Genomic DNA, 21,909 nt, shown 5'->3' with positions numbered 1-21,909 from the left:
ACTGTTTGAATGGTGTCTTTGAGTATAACAGAACTCATATGGCAGGCCAAAACCTGAGAAGGTTCCATACAGGAAGTGCCCTGTCTGACAATTTGTTCTCCTTCTAGGGCATCTCTACCAAAAATACAGCATCTCTGCTGTAACGTGACATTTTCTAAGGCTTCCATTGGCTCTCAGAAGGCACCAGAAAGTGGAATGACGTCTCTGCAGTCTCTGGGCGAAAAACAGCAGGAGTTTTTGTGAGTGGTCAGGCAGGGAACAATGAAACTGGAGTGCGCGTCCACGAGACGACTCCATGTTTTTCTTTCAGTCTATGAATGAATATAACGTCGCCCGGTTGGAATATTATCACTATTTTACGAGAAAAATAGCATAAAAATTGATTTTAAACAGCGTTTGACATGCTTCGAAGTACGGTAATGGAATATTTTGAATTTTTTTTGTCATGAAATGCGCCCGCGCGTCACCCTTCGGATAGTGACCTCAATGCACGAACAAAATGGAGCTATTTTATTTCGAACCAAAACAACATTTGTTGTTGAAGTAGAAGTCCTGGGAGTGCGTTCTGACGAAGAACAGCAAAGGTAATCCAATTTTTCTTATAGTAATTCTGAGTTTAGTGAGCACCAAACTTGGTGGGTGTCAAATTAGCTAGCCTGTGATGGCTGAGCTATCTACTCAGAATATTGCAAAATGTGCTTTCGCCGAAAAGCTATTTTAAAATCTGACACCGCGATTGCATAAAGGAGTTCTGTTTCTATAATTCTTTAAATAATTGTTATGTTTTTTGTAAACGTTAATCGTGAGTAATTTAGTAAATTCACCGGAAGTTTGCGGTGGGTATGCTAGTTCTGAACATCACATGCTAATGTAAAAAGCTGTTTTTTTTATATAAATATGAACTTGATTGAACAAAACATGCATGTACTGTATAACATAATGTCCTAGGAGTGTCATCTGATGAAGATCATCAAAGGTTAGTGCTGCATTTAGCTGTGGTTTTGGTTTTTGTGACATACATGCTTGCTTTGAAAATGGCTGTGTGATTATTTTTGGCAGGGTACTCTCCTGACATAATCTAATGTTTTGCTTTCGCTGTAAAGCCTTTTTGAAATCGGACAATGTGGTTAGATTAACGAGAGTCTTGTCTTTAAAATGGTGTAAAATAGTCATATGTTTGAGAAATTGAAGTTATAGCATTTTTAAGGTATTTGTATTTCGCGCCACGCTCTACTATTGGATATTGGTGAGGCGTTCCGCCAGCGGAACGTCTGTCCCTAACAGGTAATGAGTCCAACGAGAAGGATATCCTGCTTCCACTGGAACAGGCCCAGATCCACGCCTTTTATGTGAAGAAAAGACGCCAGAAAAGAGGACACAGATCGGGGATTCTTTTGAGAAGCCGGAAGCGAGTGAGTAAACTCCCAATGCCTTCCATTCTCCTTGCTAAAATGCAATCGTTAGAAAATAAAATTGATGACCTACTATTAAGATTATCCTACCAACGGGACATTAAAAACTGTAACATCTTATGTTTCACCGAGACGTGGCTGAACGAAGAAACGGACAATATAGAGCTGGCGGGATTTTCCATGCACTGGCAGAACAGAGACGCTACCTCTGGTATGACGAGGGGTGGGGTGTGTTTATTTTTGTCAATAACAGTTTGTGCGCAATGTCTAATATTAAAGAAGCGAAGCTGGCACTAAGACCGCTCTCAACCAACTCTAAGGCCATAAGCAAACAAGAAAATGCTCACCCAGGAGCGGTGCTCCTAGTGGCTGAGGACTTTAACGCAGGCAAACTTAAATCAGTTTTACCAGATTTTTACCAGCATGTCACATGTGCAACCAGGGGGGAAAAAAACCTAGGCCACCTTTACTCCACACACAGAGATGCATACAAAGCTCTCCCCCACCCTCCATTTGGCAAATCTGACCATAATTCTATCCTCCTGATTCCTGCTTACAAGCAAAAACTAAAGCAGGATGTACCAGTGACTCGCTCAATACGGAAGTGGTCAGATGACGCAGATGCTACACTACAGGACTGTTTTGCTAGGATAGACTGGAATATGTTCCGGGATTCATCCAATGGCATTGAGGAATAGACCACCTCAGTCATCGGCTTCATAAATAAGTGCATCGATGACATCGTCCCCACAGTGACTGTACGTACATATCCCAACCAGAAGCCATGGATTACAGGCAACATCCGCATCGAGCTAAAGGCTAGAGCTACTGCTTTCAAGGAGCGGGAGACCAATCTGGATGCTTATAAGAAATCCCACTATGCCCTCAGACGAACCATCAAACAAGCAAAGCGTCAATACAGGAATAAGATTGAATCCTACTACACCGGCTCTGACGCTCGTTGGATGTGGCAGGGCTTGAAAACTATTACGGACTACAAAGGGAAACCCAGACACGAGCTGCCCAGTGACGTGAGCCTACCAGACAAGCTAAATGCCTTTTATGCTCGCTTCGAGGCAAGCAACACTGAAGCATGCACAAGAGCACCAGCTGTTCTGGATGACTGTGTGATAACGCTCTCGGTAGCCGATGTGAACAAAACCTTTAAACAGGTCAACATTCACAAAGCCGCGGGGCCAGACGGATTACCAGGACGTCTACTCAAAGCATGCGCGGACCAACTGTCAAGTGTCTTCACTGACATTTTCAACCTCTCCCTGACTGAGTCTGTAATACCCACATGTTTCAAGCAGACCACCATAGTCCCTGTGCCCAAGGAAGCGAAGGTAACCTGCCTAAATGATTACCGCCCCGTGGCAGTCAAAGGCTGGCCATGGCTCACATCATCCGCATCCTCCCGGACACCCTAGACCCACTCCAATTCGCATACCGCCCCAACATATCCACAGATGACGCAATCTCAATCGCATTTCACAGCTAAGGACTCTGGGACTAAGCACCTCCCTCTGCAACTGGATCCTGGACTTCCTGACGGGCCACCCCCAAGTGGTAAGAGTAGGCAACAACAAGTCTGCCACGCTGATCCTTAACACTGGGGCCCCTCAGGGGTGTGTACTCAGTCCCCTCCTGTATTTCCTGTTCACCCACGATTGCATGGCCAAACACGACTCCAACACCATCATTAAGTTGGCTGACGACACAACAGTGGTAGGCCTGATCACCGACAACGATGAGACAGCCTATAGGGAGGAGGTCAGAGAACTGTCAGTGTGGTGCCAGGACAACAACCACTACCTCAATGTGAGCAAGACAAAGGAGCTGATTGTGGACTACAGGAAAAGGCGGGCCAAACAGGCCCCCATTAACAACAACGGGGCTGTAGTGGAGCGGGTCGAGAGCTTCAAGTTCCTTGGTGTCCACATCACCAACAAACTATCATGGTCCAAACATACCAAGACAGTCGTGAAGAGGGCACGACAAAACCTTTTCCCCTTCAGGAGACTGAAAAGATTTGGCATGGTCCCCCAGATCCTCAAAAGGTTCTACAGCTGCACTATCGAGAGCATCCTGACCGGTTGCATCACCGCCTGGTATTGGCAACTGCTCGGCATCTGAACGTAAGGCACTACAGAGGGTAGTGCGAATGGCCCAGTACATCACTGGGGCCAAGCTTCCTGCCATCCAGGACCAATATAATAGGCGGTGTCAGAGGAAAGCCCATAAAATTGTCCGAGACTCCAGTCACCCAAGTTATAGACTGTTTTCTCTGCTACCGCACGGCAAGCGGTACCGGAGCGCCAAGTCTAGGACCAAAAGGCTCCTCAACAGCTTCTACCCGCAAGCCATTAGACTGCTAAACAATTCATAAAAATCGTCACTGGAAAATTTACATTGACACCCCCCATCCCCCCCCCCCCCCCCCCCCTCTTGTACACTGCTGCTACTTTCTGTTTGTTTATTATCTATGCATAGTCACTTGGCCCCCACCTACATGTATATATTACCTCAACTAACCTGTACCCCCGCACACTGACTCAGTACCGGTGCCCCCTGTATATAACCTCATTATTCTTATTGTTACTTTTTATTATTACTTTTTATTTTAGTCTACTTGGTAAATATCTTCTTCTTCTTGAACTGCACTGTTGGTTAAGGGCTTGTAAGTAAGCATTTCATGGTAAAGTCTACACTTGTATTTGGCGCATGTGGCAAATAAAGTTTAATTTGATTTGATAACTCTTCGTGTTGTTGTTTGTTGAGTGTTTTCCAATTTTCTCAGAAGTGGTTACATTCTATGGATTCTTCAAATACATTGAGTTGATTTCTGACGTGATGTTTTTTATTTTTCTGTAGTGCGTTTCTGTGTTGTTTTAGTGACTCACCGTAGTGAAGGCGTAGGCTGAGGTTTTCTGAGGTTTTTTGAGCCTACAGAGAGATTCTCTCTCTCTCTCTCTCTCTGAATGTGCATGCCTCAGCTTCACTCTTCATCTCTCTCTCTCCCCCTCTCTCTTTCTCTCTCTCTTTCTTTCTTTCTTTCTTTCTTTCTTTCTTTCTTTCTTTCTTTCTTTCTTTCTCTCTCTCTCTCTCTCTCTCTCTCTCTCTTCCCCTCTCTCTTTCTCTAGCTCTTCTCTTTCTCTCTATGTGCATGCCTCAGCTTCTCTCTTTCTCTTCCCTCTCTCCCTCTCTCTCCCTCTCTTTGTGTGCCTCTATGCTTCAGTTCCTCTCTTTCTTGTCATTCCTGTCACTCACTCTGTGCATGTCCGTGCAGATACCCTCCCTGAAGATATTCATTAAGGACTCCCTGTCTTCATTAACACAATCATATTTGCGTTATTAGTTCTGTGATACATTCCACTGAGGTTAAATGTGAACGTGTTCCAACTGGCACCCTGCTCCCTATAGTGAAGGGCCCTGGTCATGATACCCTGCTCCCTATAGTGAAGGGCCCTGGTCATGGTACCCTGCTCCCTATAGTGAAGGGCCCTGGTCATGGTGCCCTGCTCCCTATAGTGAAGGGCCCTGGTCATGGTACCCTGCTCCCTATAGTGAAGGGCCCTGGTCATGGTGCCCTGCTCCCTATAGTGAAGGGCCCTGGTCATGGTACCCTGCTCCCTATAGTGAAGGGCCCTGGTCATGGTACCCTGCTCCCTATAGTGAAGGGCCCTGGTCATGGTACCCTGCTCCCTATAGTGAAGGGCCCTGGTCATGGTACCCTGCTCCCTATAGTGAAGGGCCCTGGTCATGGTGCCCTGCTCCCTATAGTGAAGGGCCCTGGTCATGGTGCCCTGCTCCCTATAGTGAAGGGCCCTGGTCATGGTGCCCTGCTCCCTATAGTGAAGGGCCCTGGTCATGGTGCCCTGCTCCCTATAGTGAAGGGCCCTGGTCATGGTACCCTGCTCCCTATAGTGAAGGGCCCTGGTCATGGTGCCCTGCTCCCTATAGTGAAGGGCCCTGGTCATGGTACCCTGCTCCCTATAGTGAAGGGCCCTGGTCATGGTACCCTGCTCCCTATAGTGAAGGGCCCTGGTCATGGTACCCTGCTCCCTATAGTGAAGGGCCCTGGTCATGGTACCCTGCTCCCTATAGTGAAGGGCCCTGGTCATGGTGCCCTGCTCCCTATAGTGAAGGGCCCTGGTCATGGTGCCCTGCTCCCTATAGTGAAGGGCCCTGGTCATGGTGCCCTGCTCCCTATAGTGAAGGGCCCTGGTCATGGTGCCCTGCTCCCTATAGTGAAGGGCCCTGGTCATGGTAAAGTAACACCATTGGGGACATAGGCTGCATTCTAACCTTTCAGCAGGCAACATAACATATTCCTCACCTTGTGTCTCAACATTTAAACTTGCATGCATACAATCTGTGAAGCAGTTACTGTGAACGTTTTCATGCATACAGTCTGTGAAGCAGTTACTGTGAACGTTTTCATGCATACAGTCTGTGAAGCAGTTACTGTGAACGTTTTCATGCATACAGTCTGTGAAGCAGTTACTGTGAACGATTTCATGCATACAATCTGTGAAGCAGTTACTGTGAACGTTTTCATGCATACAATCTGTGAAGCAGTTACTGTGAATGTTTTCATGCATACAGTCTGTGAAGCAGTTACTGTGAATGTTTTCATGCATACAGTCTGTGAAGCAGTTACTGTGAACGTTTTCATGCATACAGTCTCTGAAGCAGTTACTGTGAACGTTTTCATGCATACAATCTGTGAAGCAGTTACTGTGAACGTTTTCATGCATACAGTCTGTGAAGCAGTTACTGTGAACGTTTTCATGCATACAGTCTGTGAAGCAGTTACTGTGAACGTTTTCATGCATACAGTCTGTGAAGCAGTTACTGTGAACGATTTCATGCATACAATCTGTGAAGCAGTTACTGTGAACGTTTTCATGCATACAGTCTGTGAAGCAGTTACTGTGAACGTTTTCATGCACACAGACTGTGAAGCAGTTACTGTGAACATTTTCATGCATACAATCTGTGAAGCAGTTACTGTGAACGTTTTTATGCATATAGTATGTGAAGCAGTTACTGTGAACGTTTTCATGCATACAGTCTGTGAAGCAGTTACTGTGAATGTTTTCATGCATTGTCTCCAGTCTCTTACTAAAAAATATGCCAAAAATGTGTCAATCAATCAATGATGTTTTCTAAAGCCCAGTATGTGTTTTCCAGTTACCCAGCCAAGACCTCAAAGAGCAAGCAGAGAACTAGTCACCTGATGTACGTACCTGGTTGATGAAGATAGTGTTTTCCCTGTATCTCAACTCCTACTGCTTCTTCACTGGGCCTCAGTCTCAACTCCTACTGCTTCTTCACTGGGCCTCAGTCTCAACTCCTACTGAGTCTGCCACCACAGCAGCACATAGGATAGCTCTCTGACTGCTGTGGGATTCATTATATAAACAGAGAGCACACACCCTCTACACACACAAACACACACACACACACACACACACACAGAGGGAGAGGGAGAGGGAGAGAGAGAGAGAGAGAGAGAGAGAGAGAGAGAGAGAGAGAGAGAGAGAGAGAGAGAGAGAGAGAGAGAGAGAGACTCCTTGGCTGTGCTGTGTGGGGAGTATGGTTTGGATTATTCCTGCCCTCAGGTCCACTGTGTTCTGAATGTGGGATATTCTGTTCCAACTGTGTTCATCTCTCTCTCTTTCACGCTCAGTTCTGTCCTGACTGTGTTTAGCCCACACATGTTTCTGAGCAGAGGCACCACGAAATTACCCATAGAATGACATATATCCCACGTTCCCGCCAACCCCTCCTTTACGCTACTGCTACTCTCTGTTCATCATATTTGCATAGTCACTTTAACCATATGTACATACTACCTCAATCAGCCCGACTAACCGGTGCCTGTATATAGTTTCGCTACTGTTATAGCCTCGCTACTGTATATAGCATCGCTACTGTATATAGCCTCGCTACTGTATATAGCCCCGCTACTGTATATAGCCTCGCTACTGTATATAGCCCCGCTACTGTATATAGCCTCGCTACTGTTATAGCCTCGCTACTGTATATAGCCTCGCTACTGTAATTTTTCACTGTCTTTTTACTGTTGTTTTTATTTCTTTACTTACCTATTGTTCACCTAATACCTTTTTTGCATGGTTGGTTAGAGCCTGTAAGTAAGCATTTCACTGTAAGGTCTACTACACCTGTTGTATTCGGCGCCCGTGACAAATAAACTTTAATTTGATTTGATTAAAACACTCATTTCATTGGATATCTGTGCATCGACCACTCTCACTGATATACATTGACATCAGTGTTTCTCAGATTAAATTTGTCCCATTTGGAATGTTGGTTGTAGACACCAGACTTTATTTTTATTAACCTTTATTTAGTAGAGTCCAAACTGTGAAAAAGGTGGTTGTTCAACACGAAAACAAAATTGCACACACATCGTACTACACTAATGTGCATCATACATGAATTTCTGGGTTTTAGTCAGCACAGTGTTTTCCAATTGTCAGAAATACCTGTCCAGAAATGCATATTAAAACACTAATTTATGCATACGTTACTGAATGGAATAATATATATTTACTGTAATACCTTACTGAATGGAATAATGTGTATTTACTGTAATACCTTACTGAATGGAATAATATATATTTACTGTAATACCTTACCGAATGGAATAATATATATTTACTGTAATACCTTACTGAATGGAATAATATATATTTACTGTAATACCTTACTGAATGGAATAATATGTATTTACTGTAATACCTTACTGAATGGAATAAAATGTATTTACTGTAATACCTTACCGAATGGAATAATGTGTATTTACTGAAATACCTTACTGAATGGAATAATGTGTATTTACTGTAATACCTTACCGAATGGAATAATATATATTTACTGTAATATCTTACTGAATGGAATAACATGTTTTTACTGGAAGGAAGGAAGTGCTCACACTCCTGTTGTTTTCATATTTCATACAAAAAAGAAATGTATGCACTCACTACTGTAAGTCGCTCTGGATAAGAGCGTCAGCTAAATGACTATAATGTAATGTATAATGTATATTTGATCGATATAAGTTTCGTAAGGTTTAGGTTGTTAGGAGTGTACTGATATAAGTAGGACACGTGACATCCCGACAACTTTGAGGAAAAAACACATAATATCAAAGTTGTGCCTGTTATTCACACACGAATCTGCCCTCTCATTGTCTAGAATGGTCCCACCTGATATTGCCTCCTCCCGCTGCCATTTTTTAACACATTTATTTTCATTGTTAGAGCGGCCACTTTAAATTCTGGTCAATATAATGGATAGTCTGTGCTACAACCCATAGGAATCCCCACCCAGTTGACTACTTTAAAATGGCAGAAGCATGGTGGAAGCCTTCAATGGTGTTGCCCATACTAAAAAAACCTTTTGGCCACTAAAGGTCTCTGTCAATCTCTAATCTCACAACAGACGCTCCTCATTGGTTGTTTTAAAGTTATTCAACGTCGGGGTTTCCGTTTCCGGTACGGTTGCTAAGTAACACTTCCTGTGCGTTGAATGTGTAGAAAAGTAAATAACGCCGAGAATATGGTGGATTAATTGGGATTATTGGTGAATGATCGGCAATAATTTTTCGCGTGAAAATAGTCTTACCTTTGAGAACTGTAGATTTAGCGGCAAAATCATGACACTGACAACGATTAAAGACGGCGAATACACCGCCACTGTCTACAAAATGGTGAGAAGTTGGTCGCTTGCATAGCTAACGTTACATACCATGGATACTAACGCTAGCCATGATAGCTAGCTAGCTGATAATGAAACTGGTTATTTTAACTTGTGGAATTTTATCAAGTTATCATGTTGATTATATAGCGAATTCAAGCTAGCTAACGTCACAATAAGCTAACTTTGATTAAGCTAGACTGACAGACTCTTCAATTTCAAGGCTCAGGCTATAGCCTAACGCTAGCTAACGATCTAAGTGTGACAACACAGCTAGCTAGATAGGTAATGTAATATTTTATAAATATCTGCTAACTCTATTCTCCTCCTATAGATCAAAGATGGGCGGTATGGAGAGGCTATCCACATCCTCAGCAATGAACTGCAGAAACAGATGAAGGTAGTGTGTGTGTGTGTGTGTGTGTGTGTGGTGTGTGTGTGTGTGTGTGTGTGTGTGTGTGTGTGCACCCAGATCTGTTGTCTCCTTCTATAGCCTGGTCCCAGATTTGTTGTCTCCTTCTATAGCCTGGTCCCAGATCTGTCGTCTCCTTCTATAGCCTGCTCCCAGATCTGTTGTCTCCTTCTATAGCCTGCTCCCAGATTAGTTTGTGCTCTTGCCAACTCCATTGCTGTCACAGGCAAGCCAATGTTTAGCTTGCCGATGAGTGACAAGGGCTTGTCATGATAGCACAAACAGACTGTCCCTCAGACTATTTCATTGGACAATACATCTAGGGCTCGATTCAGTCCGTATCGGTGAAGTTCAGCGCTATAGCGTTCTAGAAATTTTAATGGTAATTTTCAATTACCTTTTGCCAATATATGCAGCGTTTACCATGAATGCAGTCTCATGGAATGCGGGAACATTACGTTTAAATGTCAATCGCCATATAGTGCTGAACTTGGGCGATATGGATTGAATGGAGTCCGTAATCTTCTTATTCTTCTCCTCCTCTACCTTCTCCTCCTCCTCCCAGTCGCGGGCAGCCCTGTCTCTGCTAGGCTACTGCTACTACCACATGCAGGACTTCACCAACGCAGCAGAGTGCTATGAGCAGCTGACCCAGCTACACCCCGAGGTGGAGGAGTACAAGCTGTATTACGCCCAGTCTCTGTACGGGGCCTGTGCCTACCCCGAGGCCATGAAGGCTACCTTTCTATTGGACAACCCTACCAGCCACACCAAGGTACGCTACATGAAGTTATAATACCAAGGTAGAGGTAGAATCAGTGCTTCATTTGAGCCGGATCCTGCCACAACAGGACCCGGAACCTCTCAGTTTTGGACTGTTTTGTTCTGGAACCCATTTATCAGGATCCGGAACCTCTCAGTTTTGGACTGTTTTGTTCCGGAACCTATTTACCAGGATCCGTTACCTCTCCTGCTCCACCAGGTAGAGTTATAATGTTTACTACCAGACCCACCAGGTAGAGTTATAATGTTTACTACCAGACCCACCAGGTACAGTTATAATGTTTACTACCAGACCCACCAGGTAGAGTTATAATGTTTACTACCAGCCCCACCAGGTAGAGTTATAATGTTTACTACCAGACCCACCAGGTAGAGTTATAATGTTTACTACCAGACCCACCAGGTAGAGTTATAATGTTTACTACCAGACCCACCAGGTAGAGTTATAATGTTTACTACCAGCACCACCAGGTAGAGTTAGAATGTTTACTACCAGACCCACCAGGTAGAGTTATAATGTTTACTACCAGACCCACCAGGTAGAGTTATAATGTTTACTACCAGACCCACCAGGTAGAGTTATAATGTTTACTACCAGCACCACCAGGTAGAGTTATAATGTTTACTACCAGACCCACCAGGTAGAGTTATAATGTTTACTACCAGACCCACCAGGTAGAGTTATAATGTTTACTACCAGACCCACCAGGTAGAGTTATAATGTTTACTACCAGCACCACCAGGTAGAGTTATAATGTTTACTACCAGACCCACCAGGTAGAGTTATAATGTTTACTACCAGACCCACCAGGTAGAGTTATCCTACCACACTGAGATATAATTCTATTCTTCACACGTATTCTCTTAGTTCCGACCCATGTTCTGTCCATCTCTCACACAGATGATCAAACTGCAGGCATCCATCAAATATGGAGAAGAGGAGTACTCTGGAGCGAAGGTTAGTAGTGACTAGTATTGGACATATACTGGACTTGGCCATAACTAGAACCGTAATTAGCACCAGAACTAGAGCCATGACAAGAACTAGAACCATGACTAGAACCAGACCTAGAACCATGACTAGAACCATGACTAGAACCAGACCTAGAACCATGACTAGAACCAGAACTAGAACTATGACTAGACCCAGAACTAGAACTATGACTAGAACCAGAACTAGAACATGACTAGAACCAGAACTAGAACTATGACTAGAACCATGACTAGAACCAGAACTAGAACCATGACTAGAACATCAATAGAACCATGACGAGAACCAGAACTAGAACCAGAACTAAAGCAGAACCATAACTAGAACTAGAGGAGAACTTAATATAACCTGGTAGTTACTGTATGTCATGAGGTCAGGAGAACTTAATATAACCACTTATAACTGCTTTGTTAGTGTTTTTGATCCATTTAGAAACCCTTGTAACCCCTTAAAACTCATTTTCTCAATGAATACGCCCTTATGACGCCCTATAACCCTTTATGCCCTCTTATAAACCCTTTATGAACCCTCTCCCTGTCAGACACTGGTAGAGCAGCTTCCCCAGGACGACCCAGACTATGACGTGGACATGGGCTGTCTACTCTACAAGGAGGGGGAGTACGAGGAGGCCTGCAAGAAGTTCATGTCTGCCCTGCAGGTGCTGGGCTACCAACCAGGTAACTGCACGCACATACTCACACACACACACAAAGGAAAACTTCGAACCTTTTGGCTGTCCTAAAAGTCTCTTGCATTTGCTGAATCTCTCTCCCTCCCCCCCTAATTCCCTCCTCCTCTCCCTCCCTCCCTCTCTCCTCTCCCCTCCCTCTCCCCCCACCCTATCTCCCTCTCCCTCCTCTCCCTCCCCCCTAATTCCCTCCTCCTCTCCCTCCCTCCCTCCCTCTCTCTCCTCTCCCCCTCCCTCTCCCCCCACCCTATCTCCCTCTCCCACCCCACTAATTCCCTCCTCTCCCTGCCTCTCTCTCCTCCCTTCTGTCTCAGAACTGTCCTACAACATAGGTCTATGCTACTATAGTATGAAACAGTATGGTCAGGCCCTCAAGTTCATCGGAGAGATCATCGAGAGAGGGATCAGGGAACATCCAGGTAAAACTGTGCTTTAAAATGACAGCACACCTGTTTAGTTAGATACCTGATCATTCTGTTGGGGTTTTCCCTTAGTGACCCTCCTTCTCATCCATGTTTTCCCCTGACCATCCTGTGTCTCTCTGTGCTGTGTGTGTGTGTGTGTGTGTGTGTGTGTGTGTGTGTGTGTGTGTGTGTGTGTGTGTGTGTGTGTGTGTGTGTGTGTGTGTGTGTGTGTGTGTGTGTGTGTGTGTGTGTGTGTGTGTGTGTGTGTGTGTGTGTGTGTGTGTGTTCTCGTCATCCAGAGCTGAGCGTTGGCATGACGACAGAGGGCATTGACGTGAGGAGTGTTGGAAACACCCTGATCCTACATGAGACCGCCCTCATAGAAGGCTTCAACCTCAAGGCTGCTATAGAATACCAGCTCAAAAACTGTGAGTACATTCAGAGCCTTGTGGTTAGAGTATCCGCCCTGAGATTGGAGGGTTGGGAGTTCAAGCCCCGGCCGAGTCATAACAAAAACTGTAAAAATGGGACCTGATGCGTCTCTGCTTGACTCTCAGCATTAAGGAGATAGATTGGTGTCTAAAGCCCTGTGATAGACTAGTATTCTGTCCAGGGGGTATACTGTGATAGACTAGTATTCTGTCCAGGGGGGGGGGTACTGTGATAGACTAGTATTCTGTCCAGGGGGGGGGGTGTACTGTGATAGACTAGTATTCTGTCCAGGGGGGGTACTGTGATAGACTAGTATTCTGTCCAGGGGGGGGTACTGTGATAGACTAGTATTCTGTCCAGGGGGGGTACTGTGATAGACTAGTATTCTGTCCGGGGGGGGTACTGTGATAGACTAGTATTCTGTCCGGGGGGGGGGGGTGGTACTGTGATAGACTAGTATTCTGTCCAGGGGGGGTACTGTGATAGACTAGTATTCTGTCCAGGGGGAGTACTGTGATAGACTAGTATTCTGTCCAGGGGGGGTACTGTGATAGACTAGTATTCTGTCCAGGGGGGGGTACTGTGATAGACTAGTATTCTGTCTAGGGGGTGTACTGTGATAGACTAGTATTCTGTCCAGGGGGTGTACTGTGATAGACTAGTATTCTGTCCAGGGGGTGTACTGTGATAGACTAGTATTCTGTCCAGGGGGTGTACTGTGATAGACTAGTATTCTGTCCAGGGGGGGGTACTGTGATAGACTAGTATTCTGTCCAGGGGGGGGTACTGTGATAGACTAGTATTCTGTCCAGGGGGAGTACTGTGATAGACTAGTATTCTGTCCAGGGGGGGGTACTGTGATAGACTAGTATTCTGTCCAGGGGGGGGTACTGTGATAGACTAGTATTCTGTCCAGGGGGTGTACTGTGATAGACTAGTATTCTGTCCAGGGGGTGTACTGTGATAGACTAGCATTCTGTCCAGGGGGTGTACTGTGATAGACTAGTATTCTGTCCAGGGGGTGTACTGTGATAGACTAGTATTCTGTCTAGGGGGTGTACTGTGATAGACTAGTATTCTGTCCAGGGGGTGTACTGTGATAGACTAGTATTCTGTCCAGGGGGTGTACTGTGATAGACTAGTATTCTGTCCAGGGGAGGGGGGGGGGGGGTACTGTGATAGACTAGTATTCTGTCCGGGGGGGGGGGGGGGGTACTGTGATAGACTAGTATTCTGTCCAGGGGGGGTACTGTGATAGACTAGTATTCTGTCCAGAGGGTGTACTGTGATAGACTAGCATTCTGTCCAGGGGGTGTACTGTGATAGACTAGTATTCTGTCCAGGGGGTGTACTGTGATGGACTAGCATTCTGTCCAGGGTGTGTACTGTGATAGACTAGTATTCTGTCCAGGGGGTGTACTGTGATAGACTAGCATTCTGGCCAGGGGGTGTACTGTGATAGACTAGTATTCTGTCCAGGGGGTGTACTGTGATGGACTAGTATTCTGTCCAGGGGGTGTACTGTGATGGACTAGTATTCTGTCCAGGGGGTGTACTGTGATAGACTAGCATTCTGTCCAGGGGGTGTACTGTGATAGACTAGTATTCTGTCCAGGGGGTGTACTGTGATAGACTAGTATTCTGTCCAGGGGGGTACTGTGATAGACTAGTATTCTGTCCAGGGGGGGTACTGTGATAGACTAGTATTCTGTACAGGGGGGGGGGGGGGGGGGGGGGGTACTGTGATAAACTAGTATTCTGTCCAGGGGGGGTACTGTGATAGACTAGTATTCTGTCCAGGGGGTGTACTGTGATAGACTAGTATTCTGTCCAGGGGGGGTACTGTGATGGACTAGTATTCTGTCCAGGGGGAGTACTGTGATAGACTAGCATTCTGTCCAGGGGGTGTACTGTGATAGACTAGTATTCTGTCCAGGGGGGGGTACTGTGATAGACTAGTATTCTGTCCAGGGGGGGGGTACTGTGATAGACTAGTATTCTGTCCAGGCGGAGTACTGTGATAGACTAGTATTCTGTCCAGGGGGGGTACTGTGATAGACTAGTATTCTGTCCAGGGGGGGTACTGTGATAGACTAGTATTCTGTCCGGGGAGGGGGGGGGGGGGTACTGTGATAGACTAGTATTCTGTCCGGGGGGGGTACTGTGATAGACTAGTATTCTGTCCGGGGGGGGGGGTACTGTGATGGAATAGTATTCTGTCCAGGGGGAGTACTGTGATAGACTAGTATTCTGTCCAGGGGGGGGTACTGTGATAGACTAGTATTCTGTCCAGGGGGTGTACTGTGATAGACTAGTATTCTGTCCAGGGGGTGTACTGTGATAGACTAGTATTCTGTCCAGGGGGTGTACTGTGATAGACTAGCATTCTGTCCAGGGGGTGTACTGTGATAGACTAGTATTCTGTCCAGGGGGTGTACTGTGATAGACTAGTATTCTGTCTAGGGGGTGTACTGTGATAGACTAGTATTCTGTCCAGGGGGTGTACTGTGATAGACTAGTATTCTGTCCAGGGGGTGTACTGTGATAGACTAGTATTCTGTCCAGGGGAGGGGGGGGGGGGTACTGTGATAGACTAGTATTCTGTCCGGGGGGGGGGGGGGGGTACTGTGATAGACTAGTATTCTGTCCAGGGGGGGTACTGTGATAGACTAGTATTCTGTCCAGAGGGTGTACTGTGATAGACTAGCATTCTGTCCAGGGGGTGTACTGTGATAGACTAGTATTCTGTCCAGGGGGTGTACTGTGATGGACTAGCATTCTGTCCAGGGTGTGTACTGTGATAGACTAGTATTCTGTCCAGGGGGTGTACTGTGATAGACTAGCATTCTGGCCAGGGGGTGTACTGTGATAGACTAGTATTCTGTCCAGGGGGTGTACTGTGATGGACTAGTATTCTGTCCAGGGGGTGTACTGTGATGGACTAGTATTCTGTCCAGGGGGTGTACTGTGATAGACTAGCATTCTGTCCAGGGGGTGTACTGTGATAGACTAGTATTCTGTCCAGGGGGTGTACTGTGATAGACTAGTATTCTGTCCAGGGGGGTACTGTGATAGACTAGTATTCTGTCCAGGGGGGGTACTGTGATAGACTAGTATTCTGTACAGGGGGGGGGGGGGGGGGGGGGGGGGGTACTGTGATAAACTAGTATTCTGTCCAGGGGGGGTACTGTGATAGACTAGTATTCTGTCCAGGGGGTGTACTGTGATAGACTAGTATTCTGTCCAGGGGGGGTACTGTGATGGACTAGTATTCTGTCCAGGGGGAGTACTGTGATAGACTAGCATTCTGTCCAGGGGGTGTACTGTGATAGACTAGTATTCTGTCCAGGGGGGGGTACTGTGATAGACTAGTATTCTGTCCAGGGGGGGGTACTGTGATAGACTAGTATTCTGTCCAGGCGGAGTACTGTGATAGACTAGTATTCTGTCCAGGGGGGGTACTGTGATAGACTAGTATTCTGTCCAGGGGGGGTACTGTGATAGACTAGTATTCTGTCCGGGGAGGGGGGGGGGGGGGTACTGTGATAGACTAGTATTCTGTCCGGGGGGGGTACTGTGATAGACTAGTATTCTGTCCGGGGGGGGGGGTACTGTGATGGAATAGTATTCTGTCCAGGGGGAGTACTGTGATAGACTAGTATTCTGTCCAGGGGGGGTACTGTGATAGACTAGTATTCTGTCCAGGGGGTGTACTGTGATAGACTAGTATTCTGTCCAGGGGGTGTACTGTGATAGACTAGTATTCTGTCCAGGGGGTGTACTGTGATAGACTAGCATTCTGTCCAGGGGGTGTACTGTGATAGACTAGTATTCTGTCCAGGGGGTGTACTGTGATAGACTAGTATTCTGTCTAGGGGGTGTACTGTGATAGACTAGTATTCTGTCCAGGGGGTGTACTGTGATAGACTAGTATTCTGTCCAGGGGGTGTACTGTGATAGACTAGTATTCTGTCCAGGGGGTGTACTGTGATAGACTAGCATTCTGTCCAGGGGGTGTACTGTGATAGACTAGTATTCTGTCCAGGGGGGGTACTGTGATAGACTAGTATTCTGTCCAGGGGGAGTACTGTGATAGACTAGTATTCTGTCCAGGGGGGGGTACTGTGATAGACTAGTATTCTGTCCAGGGGGGGTACTGTGATAGACTAGTATTCTGTCCAGGGGAGGTACTGTGATAGACTAGTATTCTGTCCAGGGGAGGTACTGTGATAGACTAGTATTCTGTCCAGGGGGGGTACTGTGATAGACTAGTATTCTGTCCAGGGGGGGTACTGTGATAGACTAGTATTCTGTCCAGGGGAGGTACTGTGATAGACTAGTATTCTGTCCAGGGGGGGGTACTGTGATAGACTAGTATTCTGTCCAGGGGGGGTACTGTGATAGACTAGTATTCTGTCCAGGGGGGGGTACTGTGATAGACTAGTATTCTGTCCAGGGGAGGTACTGTGATAGACTAGTATTCTGTCCGGGGGGGGGTACTGTGATAGACTAGTATTCTGTCCAGGGGAGGGGGGGGGGGGGGGTACTGTGATAGACTAGTATTCTGTCCAGAGGGTGTACTGTGATAGACTAGCATTCTGTCCAGGGGGTGTACTGTGATAGACTAGTATTCTGTCCAGAGGGTGTACTGTGATGGACTAGCATTCTGTCCAGGGGGTGTACTGTGATAGACTAGTATTCTGTCCAGGGGGTGTACTGTGATAGACTAGTATTCTGTCCAGGGGGTGTACTGTGATAGACTAGTATTCTGTCCAGGGGGTGTACTGTGATAGACTAGCATTCTGTCCAGGGGGTGTACTGTGATAGACTAGTATTCTGTCCAGGGGGTGTACTGTGATGGACTAGTATTCTGTCCAGGGGGGGGTACTCTGATAGACTAGTATTCTGTCCAGAGGGTGTACTGTGATAGACTAGTATTCTGTCCAGGGGGGGGGGGTACTCTGATAGACTAGTATTCTGTCCAGGGGAGGGGGGGGGGGGTACTGTGATAGACTAGTATTCTTCTCGGGGGGGGGGGGGGGGGTACTGTGATAGACTAGTATTCTGTCCAGGGGGGGTACTGTGATAGACTAGTATTCTGTCCAGGGGGGGGTACTGTGATAGACTAGTATTCTGTCTGGGGGGGGGGGGGGGTACTGTGATAGACTAGTATTCTGTCCAGGGGGGGTACTGTGATAGACTAGTATTCTGTCCAGAGGGTGTACTGTGATAGACTAGCATTCTGTCCAGGGGGTGTACTGTGATAGACTAGTATTCTGTCCAGGGGGTGTACTGTGATGGACTAGCATTCTGTCCAGGGGGTGTACTGTGATAGACTAGTATTCTGTCCAGGGGGTGTACTGTGATGGACTAGTATTCTGTCCAGGGGGTGTACTGTGATGGACTAGTATTCTGTCCAGGGGGTGTACTGTGATAGACTAGCATTCTGTCCAGGGGGTGTACTGTGATAGACTAGTATTCTGTCCAGGGGGGTACTGTGATAGACTAGTATTCTGTCCAGGGGGGGTACTGTGATAGACTAGTATTCTGTCCAGGGGGGGGGGGGGGGGGGGTACTGTGATAGACTAGTATTCTGTCCAGGGGGGGGTACTATGATAGACTAGTATTCTGTCCAGGGGGGGGGGGGGGGGTACTGTGATAGACTAGTATTCTGTCCAGGGGGGGGTACTATGATAGACTAGTATTCTGTCTAGGGGGTGTACTGTGATAGACTAGTATTCTGTCCAGGGGGTGTACTGTGATAGACTAGTATTCTGTCCAGGGGGGGTACTGTGATAGACTAGTATTCTGTCCGGGGGGGGTAATGTGATAGACTAGTATTCTGTCCGGGGGGGGGGTACTGTGATAGACTAGTATTCTGTCCAGGGGGGGTACTGTGATAGACTAGTATTCTGTCCAGGGGGGGGGTACTGTGATAGACTAGTATTCTGTCCAGGGGGATTGCTGTGATAGACTAGTGTTCTGTCCAGGGGGGGTACTGTGATAGACTAGTATTCTGTCCAGGGGGGGGTACTGTGATAGACTAGTATTCTGTCCAGGGGGGGGGGGGGGGGTACTGTGATAGACTAGTATTCTGTCCAGGGGGAGTACTGTGATAGACTAGTATTCTGTCCAGGGGGGGGTACTGTGATAGACTAGTATTCTGTCCAGGGGGAGTACTGTGATAGACTAGTATTCTGTCCAGGGGGGGGGGTACTGTGATAGACTAGTATTCTGTCCAGGGGTGGTACTGTGATAGACTAGTATTCTGTCCAGGGGAGGTACTGTGATAGACTAGTATTCTGTCCAGGGGAGGTACTGTGATAGACTAGTATTCTGTCCAGGGGGGGGTACTGTGATAGACTAGTATTCTGTCCAGGGGGATTACTGTGATAGACTAGTGTTCTGTCCAGGGGGGGTACTGTGATAGACTAGTATTCTGTCCAGGGGGGGTACTGTGATAGACTAGTATTCTGTCCAGGGGGGGGGTACTGTGATAGACTAGTATTCTGTCCAGGGGGATTACTGTGATAGACTAGTGTTCTGTCCAGGGGGGGTACTGTGATAGACTAGTATTCTGTCCAGGGGGGGTACTGTGATAGACTAGTATTCTGTCCAGGGGGGGGGGGGGGTACTGTGATAGACTAGTATTCTGTCCAGGGGGAGTACTGTGATAGACTAGTATTCTGTCCAGGGGGGGGTACTGTGATAGACTAGTATTCTGTCCAGGGGGAGTACTGTGATAGACTAGTATTCTGTCCAGGGGGGGGGTACTGTGATAGACTAGTATTCTGTCCAGGGGGGGGGTACTGTGATAGACTAGTATTCTGTCCAGGGGAGGTACTGTGATAGACTAGTATTCTGTCCAGGGGAGGTACTGTGATAGACTAGTATTCTGTCCAGGGGGGGTACTGTGATAGACTAGTATTCTGTCCAGGGGGGGGTACTGTGATAGACTAGTATTCTGTCCAGGGGAGGTACTGTGATAGACTAGTATTCTGTCCAGGGGGTGTACTGTGATAGACTAGTATTCTGTCCAGGGGGGGTACTGTGATAGACTGGTATTCTGTCCAGGGGGGGTACTGTGATAGACTAGTATTCTGTCCAGGGGGGGGGGGGGGGGTACTGTGATAGACTAGTATTCTGTCCAGGGGGGGTACTGTGATAGACTAGTATTCTGTCCAGGGGGGGTACTGTGATAGACTAGTATTCTGTCCAGGGGGAGTACTGTGATAGACTAGTATTTTGTCCAGGGGGGGGGTACTGTGATAGACTAGTATTCTGTCCGGGGGGGGGGGGGGGGGGTACTGTGATAGACTAGTATTCTGTCCAGGGGGTGTACTGTGATAGACTAGTATTCTGTCCAGGGGGTGTACTGTGATAGACTAGCATTCTGTCCAGGGGGTGTACTGTGATAGACTAGTATTCTGTCCAGGGGGTGTACTGTGATAGACTAGTATTCTGTCTAGGGGGTGTACTGTGATAGACTAGTATTCTGTCCAGGGGGTGTACTGTGATAGACTAGTATTCTGTCCAGGGGGTGTACTGTGATAGACTAGTATTCTGTCCAGGGGGTGTACTGTGATAGACTAGCATTCTGTCCAGGGGGTGTACTGTGATAGACTAGTATTCTGTCCAGGGGGGGTACTGTGATAGACTAGTATTCTGTCCAGGGGGAGTACTGTGATAGACTAGTATTCTGTCCAGGGGGGGGTACTGTGATAGACTAGTATTCTGTCCAGGGGGGGTACTGTGATAGACTAGTATTCTGTCCAGGGGAGGTACTGTGATAGACTAGTATTCTGTCCAGGGGAGGTACTGTGATAGACTAGTATTCTGTCCAGGGGGGGTACTGTGATAGACTAGTATTCTGTCCAGGGGGGGTACTGTGATAGACTAGTATTCTGTCCAGGGGAGGTACTGTGATAGACTAGTATTCTGTCCAGGGGGGGGTACTGTGATAGACTAGTATTCTGTCCAGGGGGGGTACTGTGATAGACTAGTATTCTGTCCAGGGGGGGGTACTGTGATAGACTAGTATTCTGTCCAGGGGAGGTACTGTGATAGACTAGTATTCTGTCCGGGGGGGGGTACTGTGATAGACTAGTATTCTGTCCAGGGGAGGGGGGGGGGGGGGTACTGTGATAGACTAGTATTCTGTCCAGAGGGTGTACTGTGATAGACTAGCATTCTGTCCAGGGGGTGTACTGTGATAGACTAGTATTCTGTCCAGAGGGTGTACTGTGATGGACTAGCATTCTGTCCAGGGGGTGTACTGTGATAGACTAGTATTCTGTCCAGGGGGTGTACTGTGATAGACTAGTATTCTGTCCAGGGGGTGTACTGTGATAGACTAGTATTCTGTCCAGGGGGTGTACTGTGATAGACTAGCATTCTGTCCAGGGGGTGTACTGTGATAGACTAGTATTCTGTCCAGGGGGTGTACTGTGATGGACTAGTATTCTGTCCAGGGGGGGGTACTCTGATAGACTAGTATTCTGTCCAGAGGGTGTACTGTGATAGACTAGTATTCTGTCCAGGGGGGGGGGGGTACTCTGATAGACTAGTATTCTGTCCAGGGGAGGGGGGGGGGGTACTGTGATAGACTAGTATTCTTCTCGGGGGGGGGGGGGGGGGGTACTGTGATAGACTAGTATTCTGTCCAGGGGGGGTACTGTGATAGACTAGTATTCTGTCCAGGGGGGGGTACTGTGATAGACTAGTATTCTGTCTGGGGGGGGGGGGGGGTACTGTGATAGACTAGTATTCTGTCCAGGGGGGGTACTGTGATAGACTAGTATTCTGTCCAGAGGGTGTACTGTGATAGACTAGCATTCTGTCCAGGGGGTGTACTGTGATAGACTAGTATTCTGTCCAGGGGGTGTACTGTGATGGACTAGCATTCTGTCCAGGGGGTGTACTGTGATAGACTAGTATTCTGTCCAGGGGGTGTACTGTGATGGACTAGTATTCTGTCCAGGGGGTGTACTGTGATGGACTAGTATTCTGTCCAGGGGGTGTACTGTGATAGACTAGCATTCTGTCCAGGGGGTGTACTG

At 47.0% G+C, this 21,909-nt stretch overlaps 2 protein-coding genes across 3 annotated transcripts in view; one reads left to right on the top strand and one right to left on the bottom strand.

Annotated features, from left to right (window-relative positions):
- The window catches only part of LOC145879798 (uncharacterized), a 13,773-nt gene extending 6,954 nt beyond the window's left edge, over positions 1 to 6,819 (bottom strand). The window contains exon 1 of the mRNA XM_082976284.1: positions 6,665 to 6,819. The gene's annotated coding sequence lies outside the window, so the exon portion shown is untranslated. The remainder of the gene's footprint in view (positions 1 to 6,664) is intronic.
- Positions 6,820 to 8,938: 2,119 nt separating this feature from the next.
- The window catches only part of ift70 (intraflagellar transport 70), a 55,132-nt gene continuing 42,161 nt past the window's right edge, over positions 8,939 to 21,909 (top strand). For both annotated transcript variants that reach the window (XM_045719667.2, XM_045719666.2), the window contains exons 1-7: positions 8,939 to 9,153; positions 9,475 to 9,540; positions 10,118 to 10,327; positions 11,237 to 11,293; positions 11,868 to 12,003; positions 12,329 to 12,433; positions 12,718 to 12,846. In XM_045719667.2, the coding sequence (XP_045575623.1) occupies positions 9,031 to 9,153; positions 9,475 to 9,540; positions 10,118 to 10,327; positions 11,237 to 11,293; positions 11,868 to 12,003; positions 12,329 to 12,433; positions 12,718 to 12,846 (826 nt within the window). In that variant the 5' untranslated portion in view covers positions 8,939 to 9,030. The remainder of the gene's footprint in view (positions 9,154 to 9,474; positions 9,541 to 10,117; positions 10,328 to 11,236; positions 11,294 to 11,867; positions 12,004 to 12,328; positions 12,434 to 12,717; positions 12,847 to 21,909) is intronic.

Source organism: Salmo salar, chromosome 06 (assembly GCF_965601325.2).
Source record: "Salmo salar chromosome 06, fSalSal1, whole genome shotgun sequence".
In the NCBI taxonomy this organism is placed as follows: Eukaryota; Metazoa; Chordata; class Actinopteri; order Salmoniformes; family Salmonidae; genus Salmo; species Salmo salar.
The sequence above is the reverse complement of the archived record's forward strand: the minus strand, read 5'-3'. Positions and strand labels throughout refer to the sequence as shown.